The sequence below is a fragment of the Chaetodon trifascialis genome, chromosome 10 (assembly GCF_039877785.1).
Source record: "Chaetodon trifascialis isolate fChaTrf1 chromosome 10, fChaTrf1.hap1, whole genome shotgun sequence".
Classification (NCBI taxonomy): Eukaryota; Metazoa; Chordata; class Actinopteri; order Chaetodontiformes; family Chaetodontidae; genus Chaetodon; species Chaetodon trifascialis.
This window is the reverse complement of record NC_092065.1, coordinates 19,423,593-19,438,081: the sequence shown is the minus strand read 5'-3', so window position 1 is coordinate 19,438,081 and position 14,489 is coordinate 19,423,593. Positions and strand designations below refer to the sequence as shown.

Genomic DNA, 14,489 nt, shown 5'->3' with positions numbered 1-14,489 from the left:
AAACACAGAGTGAGTGAGAGAGAGAGAGAGAGAGAGAGAGAGAGAGAGAGAGAGAGAGAGAGAGAGAGAGAGAGAGAGAGAGCATTCCTCCAGTGCTCTTGGATAAAGTCTTCAGTCTGCCTCAGTCATTTATCATTCTCTCTCTTCTCTCTTTCAAAAGCTAAAATGCTGGGCGCTGTTCAGTTTTCAGCTGTTTGGCAGGCTCGCCTCACACACAAACACACACACATACACACGTACGAAGGCACACACACACTCCATTGTCTGAAGTAGAGGTAAAATCCAGATATCTTTGTATACTACATGTACACACCACTAACACATTAAATATATTCAATTACTGTCAACTGGCACTCATGACAAAGCAGCCGGGCCTTCAACACACAGCACAGATGACATTAACATTTTTTAAACTAAACATGAATTAACTGAAAACAAGGTGAATCAGTAATAAGACATTTTCCCAGGCTGCGACTGCTGATCTTATCTGACCGTACTTTATGGAATTTTGTCGTAACAGAACAAATTACAAGCTCTTGCAATAACACAAGGATTGGATAAATCTGTATTCTTCTTGTTTTTGTGATGTAAAACTCCTTGGGCTGGTAGGATCAAAGCATGACATGAGTATGCAACATAGTAGTGTTGAAACACTAACATAGTATTAGTGGCTTTCTTTGACTCTGACATTGCAGGCATCGGGCTTGCGCACCTCCAACTTCCGAGCAAGGCAACAACCTCCTTTCAGTTTCACCTTGTCCTGCTGTCTGCAGACTCGAGTCACGTGCAGCATAAAATGAGATCCCGGTTGCTCACAGAATGATGAGAAAGGCCAACTATTGCCTGACATCTTTATCAATACGACAACAGTCTGTTTTACTAGCTGCATATTTAAGAACCTAGACCCATCAAATGTTTGCCGTCTTTCCTTAATGCAGAATAATTTTCTTCAATCAATCAACTAATTGTTGCAGTTCAAGAATAAAATCTCATTAACGTAGAGTCTACACTTTCAGTTTGACGCATTACGTAACACATTGATGCAAGTCTCTAGGTTTTCAGTTCAGGGAATTACACTTATCCTTTTTTCCCCTTTATACGATAAACGCTAAACAACATTTACACATTCTTTGGTCAATATTTTTCCCATTCCATCCTCTTCATTTTAATCTCTGTACAGCTCTTCATTTTATTATGTAGTATATTTGGCCTATTTCAATTATAAATTTCTATTTGATACTTTCTTTCTCTTACTTTGTCTCTTACTTTGCTTATTTCGATGGTTGTGCACCACAGCACCGAGGCAAATTCCTGGTATGTGAAATGTGACCTCTGAACGATGTCATGCTCATCAAATCTCAGGAATGCTAGTAGATAGCTCTACCTGTGTTACCATAGTTGGGAGTGCACTGGTTTCTTCAGACTAATGTAGCCTGGCTTGTGTGACTCTAACAGTATTAAGCTACAACCTGAGCTTATCTGGACGCTTTCACACTGACTATTACAACTCACCTCCTTTAGTATGGAGGCTACAATCGAAAGATCAACTTCCCACAACACCCAATGAACTACATCACACCCACGCAGGTTAAAAATAAAGGAAAATATTTTCTTAAGACTAGCTGATAGTCATATTAACAATTCAATTGTTTGGCATTTAATGACTATTTGAAATCATGACCTATCCCAAACATAAATGCATCAGTTTCTCTTTCCACTCATTTTGCTTCCAGCTTCTAGTTTCCCAGTTTCTCTTGGGGCCACTGCTTGAATGGCATGATGAAAAAAATGCAAAAATAAGAATTATCCTTTAATTCAACCTCTACTGAATCTACTATTCTGTCATTGAGGTGTAAATCTGGCAAATGGGATATGGGGTTTCAGCTTTTGCCTTCATGCATGTGTGTGCAATAACAAACACACACACACATGTGCACACAAATGCGCACACACACACACGCGCGCGCGCGCGAAAGAGACGCAGGCAGACATACAATGGAAATGTCTTCACACCCAGCAGCAATTTCTTTTCAACAGGATAAAAACAAGGCTGAAACGTAAAAAAAAAAAAAAAAAAGCCCTTTGAGGTGGGCCCTTTCACCCTGACAGAGAGAGAGAGAGAGAGAGAGAGAGAGAGAGAGAGAGAGAGAGAGAGAGAGAGAGAGAGAGAGAGAGAGCAACAGAGCAGCCACCTTTTTTCACTTGGTAAGCATTCACCCAGAAAGCTCAGGCATTCACTCTCTTGTTCTAGTCTTTTCTCTTCTTCTGTCTGCTGCTAAGAAAATATGTTAACACTAGTAAACTCGTCCAATTCTGCAGACGCCACAACAACAGCCAAATCACAGTAATGACAGTGTAACCAGGCAAAATCAGAGACAAATGTTGAAGAACGAGGATTGAAAAGAAAAAGAAGTCCAATCAAAGAGTAGTAACAAACTGAAAGTGGGGAAAAATTTAAATACAGGGAAGAAAAGAGCAGGTGAAGGACAAGTAGCTATTGGGATGTCTTAAAAAAAGAGACATAGCATTTGATAGAGACAGAGTGAAGGAGAAAGGAGAACATCTGCTTTAAAGGAGCTGTAGGATTCTTGGGGAGAGGGGGAAGGGCAATAAGAACAACATCCACCCCCAACCCTCACTTCACTTCGCTGTCCTCTGGACTCACAGTCAGTGAAGTTAACGCGACTGTTATGGCTTTGTCATTAACAAAATGTAGACAATATCTACAGAAGGTCTGAAACATGCAGGAATTATCAGGGTGTTCTCTATTTAGTACAAATTCGACTTCTCTCCATGTTGAAAAAAATGAGTACACCGCCACACTGACATGCACTGAAGAAATTTCAGCATTGTCAGCTTTTTGCCAGTAACCTGGATTGAGGCCAGAAACTTTCTCAGCACCTGAGATGGCCTGAATCTTCTGTCACAGAGCGTGACCTGCATTGCTGATGGCAAGCCTGCCATGGTGTGCATATTTAAAACCATATTCAGACGATATCTGAGACCAAAACACTAGAATCAGAATGGAATCGGCACTTGTGCCCGTCATGACCGTCGTCAGTCGCAGACGCTACAGCCTTTTTCACACATTTTTCATTTTATCAGCCAAAAACAAGAGGGATGAATAGCATAAATAGTATTCTTTAAGAGCGTCTCTCCTGCTGAGGACTGCACCAGAGCTGAGAGCCAACAGAGAGGGGCTGCGCTGCTCTGCGTCATGCTGCTCCCTGTTTCCATTACATGTCTCTGCTTTATTCACAATTAATGGTGACTGTAGGTCAAGTAGGTAGGTAGAGTTGACTCAGGGTGTACTCGACTGATGACTCAAACCATTGACTTTTAGGAGTCAGACCTAAAAAAAAAAATTCAAACATCTTCTAGTCTGCACTATCTTTAAACAAACTGATCGCAGAACAAAATGGGCGTGCATAATCAGCGGCAGCACATCAATAAAATAAAAAAAAGAGAGAAGAGAAGACTTGTCAGAAGGAGACAACATGAGCTGGCAATTCTACAACATACAGTACATTCAACACAAAGACAGCCATGCCAACCATAGCCCATCATTCTGAAGTGGTCTTGTTGAAATGACAAACTTATTAAATGACAAGATGACAGCTGGCAGCATGCAGTCATTTCCCAATATGCCCCTTACAGTCACCAGGCGGGAGTCATAGCAACAGTACTGCTGCTCCAGAAGCAGCCACACAGTCAGAATATCAAGTTTTTCACATGTTCTGACATATTTCAAGTCAGCCAACAATCATTCATGAGAAGATATTTTCTTCATTGTACATGTCTATGATACCAGATGTATACAATGTATCTTAATAGCTTTCTCTTACGCTCTCCTTTAATAACATAATACACTACATAAAGTAATACAATGTTGAGAGCTACTGAGAGCCAATTGGCTGTAGGTTTTCATTCTGTTCATCTACTGCAGTGGCTCGCTTCGAAACAAATTTTCAATCAAAGAGGAAATGCTCAATAGTAACATCATCTGCTGTTGTTTGAAGTAAGACCCTGCAGACTCTTGGCGAATAAACAACATCAAAAGCATTTGGAGCCTTAATAGCAGCTTTCTGATGGATCGGTTCTTCTTTTGAGACAAACTGAAAACAGGTGGCACAAGGATGTTTGTGAGAGCCATGCAGCTCCCATTCAGACTTGGGGGATCTTAAGCTGATGTTTTTCTTCATGGATGACTGGTATCAGATCAGAGACATATTCCATCAGTGGCTTCTATCTTCCCTAAACAGAATGAATGGAGCATTCCTACAGACAACGTATACTGTGTAGAGTATTTATCAGCTTGAACGACAGCAACAATCTGGATGGTCCGTGAATTGACATTTATCAAAATACATATTTTCTATCGTAGCCCCTCACTAGTGTTCTTTCCTTTGTCTCATCAAATCAGAGACAATCAAGTTCAGTATTCAGCAAATTGACACTTGGCAGTATGTGTAGTGGTTAAAAAATTTATCTGTCAACGGACAAAACGTCCAACACAATTAGATCAATACAGACTGTACAAACCAGACCAGACAAGAATGAGACAAGGCCACATCAGACCAGTAGAGACCAGACCAGATGACTACAATCTAGCACAGTGGTGTGTGAGCCTGTCCAGCTATTGCATAACTCCACATTGCCTTGGATAAAAAGCACTTGCATGCACATACATCTAATTTCTCCTCATTCCACTCAACCTTTCTCTGATTTCTCCCCTTTCCTTTCTACCTTTCAGCTGTGTCCCACCTGAGAGGGAGCTGGTGAAACCAAACACAGATGTTGTTGCCTTTAGACATACCTCTATCTTGTCAGTTTTAGCATCTCCCCAGTACAGCTTTCCTGCAGCGTAATCTATAGCCAGTCCATTGGGCCAGCCCAGAGAGCTGTTGAGAAGAACCACCCGGTCCATTCCATCAAGGTTGGCCCGCTCAATTTTGGGATGCTCGCCCCAGTCGGTCCAGTACATGTAGCTGAAAGAGACAGAGGCAACAAGAGAAGGTGGAGATTAGTTTCAGTCATGGGGAGATCATACATTTTACACATTGAACAATTGTAAGTGTCCAAGTTTAAGGCCTTTTTTGAGTGGTAGACAGCGGTGATTACAAAGCAGAAGCAGACAAAGATGTTGATTCAACAATTCTTGATCTATGGTGAAAATAGAAGTGATTCTTATTACTGTATAGCAATGCAACTATTGTTCTAAGTTTAACAATTAGTGCATTAATGTGATGCTTTAAGTGAAGATTATAGTCCATCCATCTACTTGGCTTTGTTTGAACTACCATTAACTTATGCTTATGTAATAGGAGTTAGAGTGAATCAAATGAATACTGCAGACATCGAATGGCTGACTGTGAAGAGGGTGCAGTACAATATGAAGCTGTGTCATCCACATAAAGGCAAAATTTACGGGTTTCAGAAGAAGGGACAATATTATTTCTGTAACTTGAGAATGATAGTGGACCCAACACGGAACCTTGAGGAACCCCTTTACTAATATCTAGAAGTAACATCATGCATTTTCACACATTGTAATCTATAAGAGAGACTGTTTTCATGCTGACACCAACCCATTCACGGGGTCCAGGACGATGGCTCTGGGTTCATCAAGGTTCTCAGAAATCAAAATTTTCCGAGAGGTTCCATTGAGCCTGGTAACCTGGAAAACCACATGACACAATTCAATGTTAAAATACAATATACTCACAGTACGACATTGTTTATATTCATCCAACCTAGTATGTGTATTTATTTTCTTGGTTCTCTTTTTTTTCCTTATTAACAATCACCCCATGTTGGTTGGTTTTTGTCTAACATGTACCTCAATCCGATCAGTGCCAGTGTCAGTCCAGTACAGGTTTCTGGCCACCCAATCCACAGCAATGCCATCTGGGTGGTTGATCTCTGTGGTAACCAGCATCATGGCATTGCTTCCATCAATGTGGGATCGTCGGATAGCCCGAACCTCATCATCTGTCCAATAAACGTAACCCTCAACCGGGTCATAGTCTATAGCTATGGCATGCCGTATATCATCAACCTGTAAAAACCGGAGAAACAACAATCAATACATTGGAGTGCAACAAGACAGAATTGATTTTGATTGGTGTGTGTGTGTGTGTGTGTGTGTGTGTGTGTGTGTGTGTGTGTGTGTGTGTGTGTGTGTGTGGGCCTGTGTTTACCTGTAGGACTATGTCAGTGAAATCTGGCAGGTCCAGTGAGATCCTCCTCAGGTCAGTCCGACGCGCCAGCAGCAGAACCTGCTCTGCTCCTAAACAAACAAGACAAGTTTCGATAGCTCTTAAATTTTAATCCATGTAGATTTTAGCAGCACTTGTTTGCAGTCAAAATGCGCTCACTGGAGGGCTTGTGACAGAGTTGATTTAGCTCTGAGACAGCCGGTCTTACTTTGATCTCATGGATTCACTGCATATGAACACCAGTATAGTGTTACAGTGCATTCAACCTACACAAACTCTGAACTAATGAAAAGTGCAGCCCTTTGCACTCTTTCAAATTACAATGTCAATTTAAAACAATGAATTGCTCAGCTCTAGATTGTGCTGTTTTAGAAAAGTGTACTGCCAAATTGTTGAGTACATTGGGTGCATAATTACATGACAACATGAATTCATCAGCCTATGCTTAACGATGGTCATGAGACAGTTAGGTGCGACAGTGCAGCAGTATTGTTCCATTCTTTAAAGAAGGCCCCGCTGGTCAATAACAGAATCAAAGGCGGATTGACGGATACATTTACCCAAAGTCTCTCTACATCTAAGGTAGTCTGGCCTTATTGAAACCAAGCAGCATCCATCCCGCATATCCAAGACTCCTCTGCTGTTCAGCCATTAGAAACTTGACAAACAGCAGACATTTTTCCTCCATTTCTTCAAAGCTTGTGTCATTAAAGGGATCCTCTAGTATCATGTTTTCCCTTATTTATATTTATATAAGTTTACAATGTTTTTTTTTCTACTTTCATGATGAGTTGTCACAAACTCGTCATCAACTTGTTTATTGATCATCTGCTTCAGGCACACCATAACCACGAAGTATGTGAACATGCAGCTGCTCAGTCTGCATATTCATACCGAGGTGATTTAAGTACAGCGGCTCCGACCAGAACTCTGATCTGGATCATATTTTATGGAGAAAATATTTTCAGCTTTTCCCTCTGATGTCCTCCGACTGCTCTGCCTGAACTCTCTGATTTACAGATGTTCCTGATGGACAAATAGCTTAACTTGTAGCAAAAGTTCCTGCTAACTGGTGCTAACAGTAACGTTAGATGCTATTAGCTAGTCCTATCAGATGAGTCTGAGTGTTTGGCATCTGGATTAGAACCAAAGCCCACAGTCCAACATCAGCCTATCTGTGGTGATTAAGATTTCAAGCCTGTTCCCAACCCAGTGATGAGGCCACTCCAAAGGATAACAAGTCTGAGGACTTGTGAGATTAGAAACTGGACTGGGAGAAAAAAAAAAGTTACATTCAAATGAAATATTGAATCATTTCACCTCTTTGGGCCTCAAAAACAAACAATTTGTGAGGTTTCTCTTGTCTCTGAGGTGGAACTGCTAATAATTCAATGATGATCTACCACGTGGAAAAGAGCAGCAACATCAAAAATAAAAATGACCTGCCAACAAACTAACTCCAATAACATCAATCGATCAGTGGTGAAAAGGATTTCACGTCTGAGTCGAGCTCTGCTGTTATCACTTTTCTTGCCTCCTCCTTACTCTATCCAGCCTGGAAACAAAGGGCTCTGCTGTCCCGAGGGATCCTCCACTGTTTGGCTGTTGGTTCAGACTTAACAGGAGCCAAACTCACCTCATGGGAGACAATTAACTGTTTTTCTTTGTCTCTCACACCTCTGACTCTGAGGAGCTCACATTTAAAGCAGTTCAAAGTGTCTCTCTCTTTTTATTCCCCTATCTGCCTTATTTATCTTTTAGTCTCACATCTCAAATTGATTCACTTGAATCCGACAAAATGACTGTATAGCAGACAGAATCCTCACATTTCGAGTATGTCCGTAAATAATTGACATTTTAAAAAAAAAACCTACAAAGATCAAATTATGTGTAATTAAATTGTGTGCCCCACAATAGAACATTATACAATGCATGGCAAATAATCTCCAATATTTAAAATAATGACAGGTAGCTCAGATATCTAAAACCCATGGTTCTACAAATAATACAAATCTCCCCATCCAGCTGCACTTTCACAACCAATCAATAACTGGCATCTGTCAGCCTTGGCACCAATCAGATTTGACACCGAAAGTTGTTCCATTGTTACCTAAACGACTGCGGCGAGGGGGATAAATGAGGGGAAAGAATGACAAGGAAGGAGGGAAAGCATCTGTGATTCCACTCTTGTCTTCGCTTGACTTCATTCTGAGACACTTACAGACCCCTGACAAACAGTCTCTCTCTCTCTCACACACACACACACACACACACACACACACACACACACACACACACACACACACACACACACACACACACACACACACACACACACACACACACACACTCGGCTGCCAGCACAATAACAAACGCCTTCAATTTAACCAGCCAAGCAAAACAAATTAGAAGCATGGACACAAAGACACACACACACACACACACACACACACACACACACACACACACACACACACACACACACACACACACACACACACACACACACACACACACACACACACACACACACACACACACACACACACGCACACACACACACACACACACACAACTTGCAGGCTGACACAATAGACCATTGTTGTTTTTATTGTCAACAGTGGCTAAGTGATTGGTTGGCATGCTTCATTCCAATTTAATACAATCACATAACACAGCCTAACAGACACAGACACACTCTAACACAGTGTTGAGTTTTTGCAGAATAAGGCGCTATTGTTTTAGCATCGTGGGAATCAACATGGCGGCTGGTCAGTTAATGTCCCACTCCGCTAGAGGAGAGGTCATTTTTACTCGTTTTCAAGCTGATACACTCAATGCAGCATCACGACATTGCACACCGAAAACAATGCTAATGGAGGTCAGCAACAGTAAATATTAATTACACTGTGTACCAACTGCCAGGGCTGGGTTTCACTACAATGTGTCATATCTGACTCCAGTATCTCATGTGGTTATTCAATCTAAATCCCTTTAAATGGACTTGAGATTTAGTATTCACATTTGTAAGTCAAAACTAGGAGAGGGTATTTTATTATATCTTATTTTATTTCATTAATTTTTCATTATATGATCAAAAAAAATGAAAAGGTACACTGTGATCTAATTGCATGTACTGTATATTTGTGAGGATGTATGCATGTTTATGTATATATATATGTATGTAACATGCTTGAATAAAAACCATTTGACACAATGATGGAACTTTGCATATGGCAGAAGGTCGCATCAGTTAAAACCTCTGGAAAAAAATAATAAGTGGACAATTTTTGGTCAAACTACTGTTTCCACAATCAAGAAAAAACATTCATGTTTTTGTGCCTAAACAAAAAGTCAATTTAAATCTGTAAACAGCTTTTGTTGGCTGAGAAGGCAGAAACGGTTGTTAGCGGCAGCCTAATTAATGCTCACCAGTGAGCAGCAGCAGATACAAAATATTAATTAAATGTATCTGAAACACTGAAAAGTGTGAGAACAGCTGTAGCTTCCTGGACCACATAATTTTTCATGAGTTACTTACTGCAAATAATGGAGGTACTGCAGGACCACGAAGTTCATGGAAGTCGAGCTGAGAGACTCGGAGTAAACAGAAGAACTCCACATGAAATTATTTCTGCCAAAGTTTCTTTTTGGCATATGATGTTAATACAGGTGACTGTTTCAGCTATGAAACAATACCGACTGTGGGAGCAGCTGCAGCAGCAGGAACAGAGCTGAGCACCGGCTAACTGTAGCCCCTGTTTGTGCCTCTCACATACTGAGCTAGCTGCTGGTTGCATTAGCAGAAATGGTGGAAAAATGACATAACCCATGGGCCCACTGATAACTGTGCTATATTCAGAGCTTAATACAATATTTGGAGCTGACAAAATAATGTTAACCATGAAAAATAGCTACAGCTTTGTAATGGCAATCCCCCACAGACAAACACCCCAGACAGCCGCAGATATTAGAGCCTCTAGCTCAGCTACAACACAAGTGCCCACACATCACTCCAAGGGCCACAAACATGTTTCTAGTAATTGTCAAAGCACCACCGGACCCCCTGTCTGTCCAGCGGGGAAGCAGACAGACTGAAAACCATGTGTCTCATGGCTGGTAAGCTGTGACTATCACCTCTAAGTCACTGTCCACTCCTACAGTCACGCACTCCTTTTTAAAGCACTGACTAACCATACTGGCTCTGCCAAAAAACATCAGCAGTGCACCTCTCACAAGCTTTCCTATTTTTTCTTAGGGATTACCAGTGGCTCATGACTGGGGTCATACTGGTATAAATAAGATCCATACCTGGCTTGCATGTCTTTCCATCTAGTTTAAGCTGGACTCCAGTGGGGCAGGCACAGCTGTAGAAGGGCTGGACTGGAGAGAGTAGGCAGAGATGACTACAGCCTCCATTATTCTCACTACAAGGAGTCTGGACTGTAGTGGTAACAACAAAAAGACGAGATAAAGAGAGAGAAAGGACAGAGAGGTGAAGCAGAAATATGATTAGTTTAGCAGCTAAGACACGTTTCTTTCATCCTGAAAAGGCGATATAATGCAGATATGAATACATTTTTACCTACAGGAAATGACATGGTTGTAAAACAATAACTGTGCTGTAGAAAGTCTCCATAGCTTTAGCTTTTCAAATGCTCTCCTTTATGTTGCTACAAAGATTTGTGTTCAATAATAGACTTTTTAATCATTTATCAATCATTCCAGATCAATCACAATACTCACTCCAGTTGGGTTAGTTTAATATAATGGTTTGCTCGTATATTGATCTCATGCTGATGCATATGTACTGTGCTGTGCCTGTGAGGAAAAGATTTGGCTTACTGTAAGGCTGCCGGTAGGACTCCAGGACCTGGATGTCCATGGGAGAGTAAATCCCACTGAGGATCTCTCTGGCTTTGTCTCCGCTGTCTTTGTTACAGGCATGGATGGAGCGTGTCTGCCAGTCGGTCCAGTACAAGGTCTCCTCAGACAGCGTTAGGGCAAAGGGATGGGTCAGCGTACCCTCCACCACCGTTTCACTGCAGGACAAAGTCAAAGCTTCTTTAGGATGAGAGGAAGGTTTGTGTTTCAACCCTACTGCAAAATGCTATTTTTCTGCTGTGGAAGCAAACTAAAAAAATACTATTAAAAAGATATTCATGACATCTGAATGATATTGATGTTTATAGATTTTTAACATAAGATAATGAGCTGTTTTAGATGTTCACCCCTCATGAACAAGCCATTCTGAATTGTTCAGGGGATGTAGCAATTGCAAGTGATTATTATATTATTGTTATATTATTATAAAAAATCAGCACATGCCACATGCACTTGGATTATTACTTTAATGTATCTCAAGTTCTTTCACTAGAATAATGCACCTTCAGGGGTGCGGGGGGCACTCCTGAAGACCTTCTATGACTGTGTTGTGGCCTCTGCCTTGTTCTATGGTGTAGTCTGCTGGGGGAGCAGCATCACAACAGCTGACAGGAAGAGGAAGATGCTGCTGTGAAATTCGGAATTTCCCCTCGAGGGACGAATAAAGGAATATTGAATTGAATTGAATTGAATTGAATATCCCTCAAACACACATATGCACCTGGTGTGTGTTAACAGTTCTGCAATTTTGAAAGACCAGGAGCAGCAATATCATGCAAAACCGGTATCAAAATCACACAGCACTGCCTAATCAGCCAAACACAACTTCAGCTTCTCCACTCAACCCAGCTGAGGCTGGGTATGATCTGAAACGCTTTGATAACGGTGCTGAAACATTACCCGATACCAAAATAATGCTTTTTTTCATTTAATTCATTTAATTTAATAATTTAAGTCCGACACTGTGCAAGAAATTCGAGGCTAGCATTCAGTTCTGAGAGCTACAGTCAAATTTTGGTTCAGTGCCAAAAAAATATTGAGATTTGATTCCACGCCCTACACCCAACGCAGCACAGGCGGGTTCACTTGGAGGTAGACACAAAACACACAAACGCAAAGGAATGGATCGTTCATCAAAAAGCCTGAAGCCCCACTATCGACTCCTGAGCTGCAATGTTCATTAAACCACAAAAAACACAGGTGAGAGACGATCGGGAAAACTGCTCAATCAGCAGTGAAGCTAAAACAGGGTCAAACAAGTCATGAGGTCACATAAAGACTTTTTAAAAGACTTTTGACCCCTGCCCTTCACGAAAAGCACTGAAAGTGAAATAAGTGGAAATAATCAGATGTTCTTTGGGGAACAAGAATTATGACATTTTCATCTCACGGAGGCTGGAGGAAGATCAGAGAGCGATTAGGAATCCTTCTCTGGGGACCATGAATACCTAGACCGCATTCCACAGCAATGTAGTCAGTAGTTACTGTATTATTAAAACAAAGCATTTAGGAGCGTGTGCAGTGCTGGTGAAGGTATTCTCTCTCTATCCTCAAGGCCAAACAATTAGAAAAAGCATGAAGGCTGGAGAAGTGTGCATGAGCATGAAGTGTTAGATTTTATCAAGAGAGAGTGGTTCTTTTCTAAAACACACTTTAGAATCACTTACAGGAAAATGCACTCACACAAGCGCATTTAGGCACGAGATCAAAGGAGGCTTGTATTTAGAATATCAACACACCAGAAACTGGCTTTCATCAATCATCATTTCTAGTCCTGTGTGAGTGTGTGAGTGTGTGTGTGTGTGTGTGTGTGTGTGTGTGTGTGTGTGCTGTAAAAGCAGAGGTGCCTGCCAGCAGTGGTGAAGGGAAAAAAAAGAAAGAACAAATTTAACCAACTCCAGATTTCAAAGCTCTGTTCAGCTTTTGTGTGTGTGTGTGTGTGTGTGTGTGTGTGTGTGTGTGTGTGTGTGTGTGTGTGTGTGTGTGTGTGTGTGTGTGTGTGTGTGTGTGTGTGCGCGCATGTGTGTGTGTGTGTGTGTGTGTGCAAATTAATAAGCAAACAGGTAAATTATTTCATTACTCAAGCTGTCAGGTACATTCAGATTAAAGCCTTCCCTTCTGACTGAGTTGTACACGTCTCTACTGTGACTAGTGTATAAACCTCACGTACATATGAACATACCCTGTCTTGGCTGCACAATGAGTGCTGTGGTTACAGAAAAACACTGTGCTGTGCAGCAGGAGAGCTATGGTGTATATAGTGGCAGAAGAACGAGTGTGCTGCTGTTATAGGAACAAAGTCGCTGGCTGAGGTTACCACATTTTTCCAACACTGTCAAACATTTCCACTAAGATTCGGGCTGGATTTTAGCCAGCCTCCACCATAGTGTAACCTCTGTAGAAATTAGCTGCAGGTAACAAATTACACTACTCAAGAAGGAGTTTCCAAGAGAATGGCTGCCTTTATAGTTATTTCTGATTCTCTATGCTGGGTGAATAATGGGCTAAAATTGTCTATAATCTTAGTTTTTTAAAATACTACTTTTTGGGGCATTTTGTGGCTTTTTTGACAGATGGCAGGAAACGAGGAGACAGAGAGAGAGATGAGGAATGACATGCAGCACAGGTCCGTGGCTGGATGTGACCTGCGGATGCTGCAATTTATGGACGTAGCCTCGTCCCCTACGTCAAAAGAGCAAAAAAACTGAGCTTGGTAGACGTCTGCCTGGAAACTTCCACTGTAAGTGAAGCAGTAGGAGAATGATGGAGCACGGCTGGATGGATGCAGAGAGAGAGAATGATAATATGTGGAGAAAAAGGCTGATAGATGGACTAAAGGACAGAAAGACAGACAAAGCTGAGAGAGATGCACTGGAAGTGTGTGTGAAGCTGTGTGTGTGTGTGTGTGTGTGTGTGTGTGTGTGTGTGTGTGTGTGTGTGTGTGTGTGTGTGTGTGTGTGTTAACTGGGGCCTCCATACCACAGCTCTGTTTGTGTTGGACAACTCTCTCATACTCTCTCCCTCTCTCTCTATTTTTCTTTCATTCTGTCTGTAAAGCTTTTTTTTTTCTTCTTTCTCGCTTCCCCTCCTCTCCTTCTCCGTTGGAAAGAAGTTGAACGGGGTGAAAACTCCAAAATTTTTCTGCTGATCTTGAGAGTTTCAACAGGGGATCCTGAAAGAATGTTTAAAGGCGCGAGACTTAAGGAGTGCGTTTTATTTCCAACTTGCTCACACAGGCCATGTAAGCTGGTCCACAATAGCAGCTAATAATCAAGAAGAGCATATCAAGTCAGCTACTGCTGTTAAAAACCTTTCATCAATGCTGATCACAGGCTTTAAAGGTTGATTTAATGTTTTAAGAAGCGTAATTGAGTACTGACATCATGG

General features: G+C 41.4%; 1 protein-coding gene across 1 annotated transcript in view; it reads right to left on the bottom strand.

Moving 5' to 3' along the window:
* Positions 1-14,489, bottom strand: part of lrp5 (low density lipoprotein receptor-related protein 5) — a 62,940-nt gene that overhangs the window by 30,444 nt on the left and 18,007 nt on the right. The window contains exons 6-11 of the mRNA XM_070972025.1: positions 11,064-11,260; positions 10,530-10,661; positions 6,201-6,289; positions 5,840-6,058; positions 5,589-5,677; positions 4,817-4,988 (exon numbers count right to left, since the gene is read on the bottom strand). Coding sequence (XP_070828126.1) covers positions 4,817-4,988; positions 5,589-5,677; positions 5,840-6,058; positions 6,201-6,289; positions 10,530-10,661; positions 11,064-11,260 — 898 coding nt within the window. The remainder of the gene's footprint in view (positions 1-4,816; positions 4,989-5,588; positions 5,678-5,839; positions 6,059-6,200; positions 6,290-10,529; positions 10,662-11,063; positions 11,261-14,489) is intronic.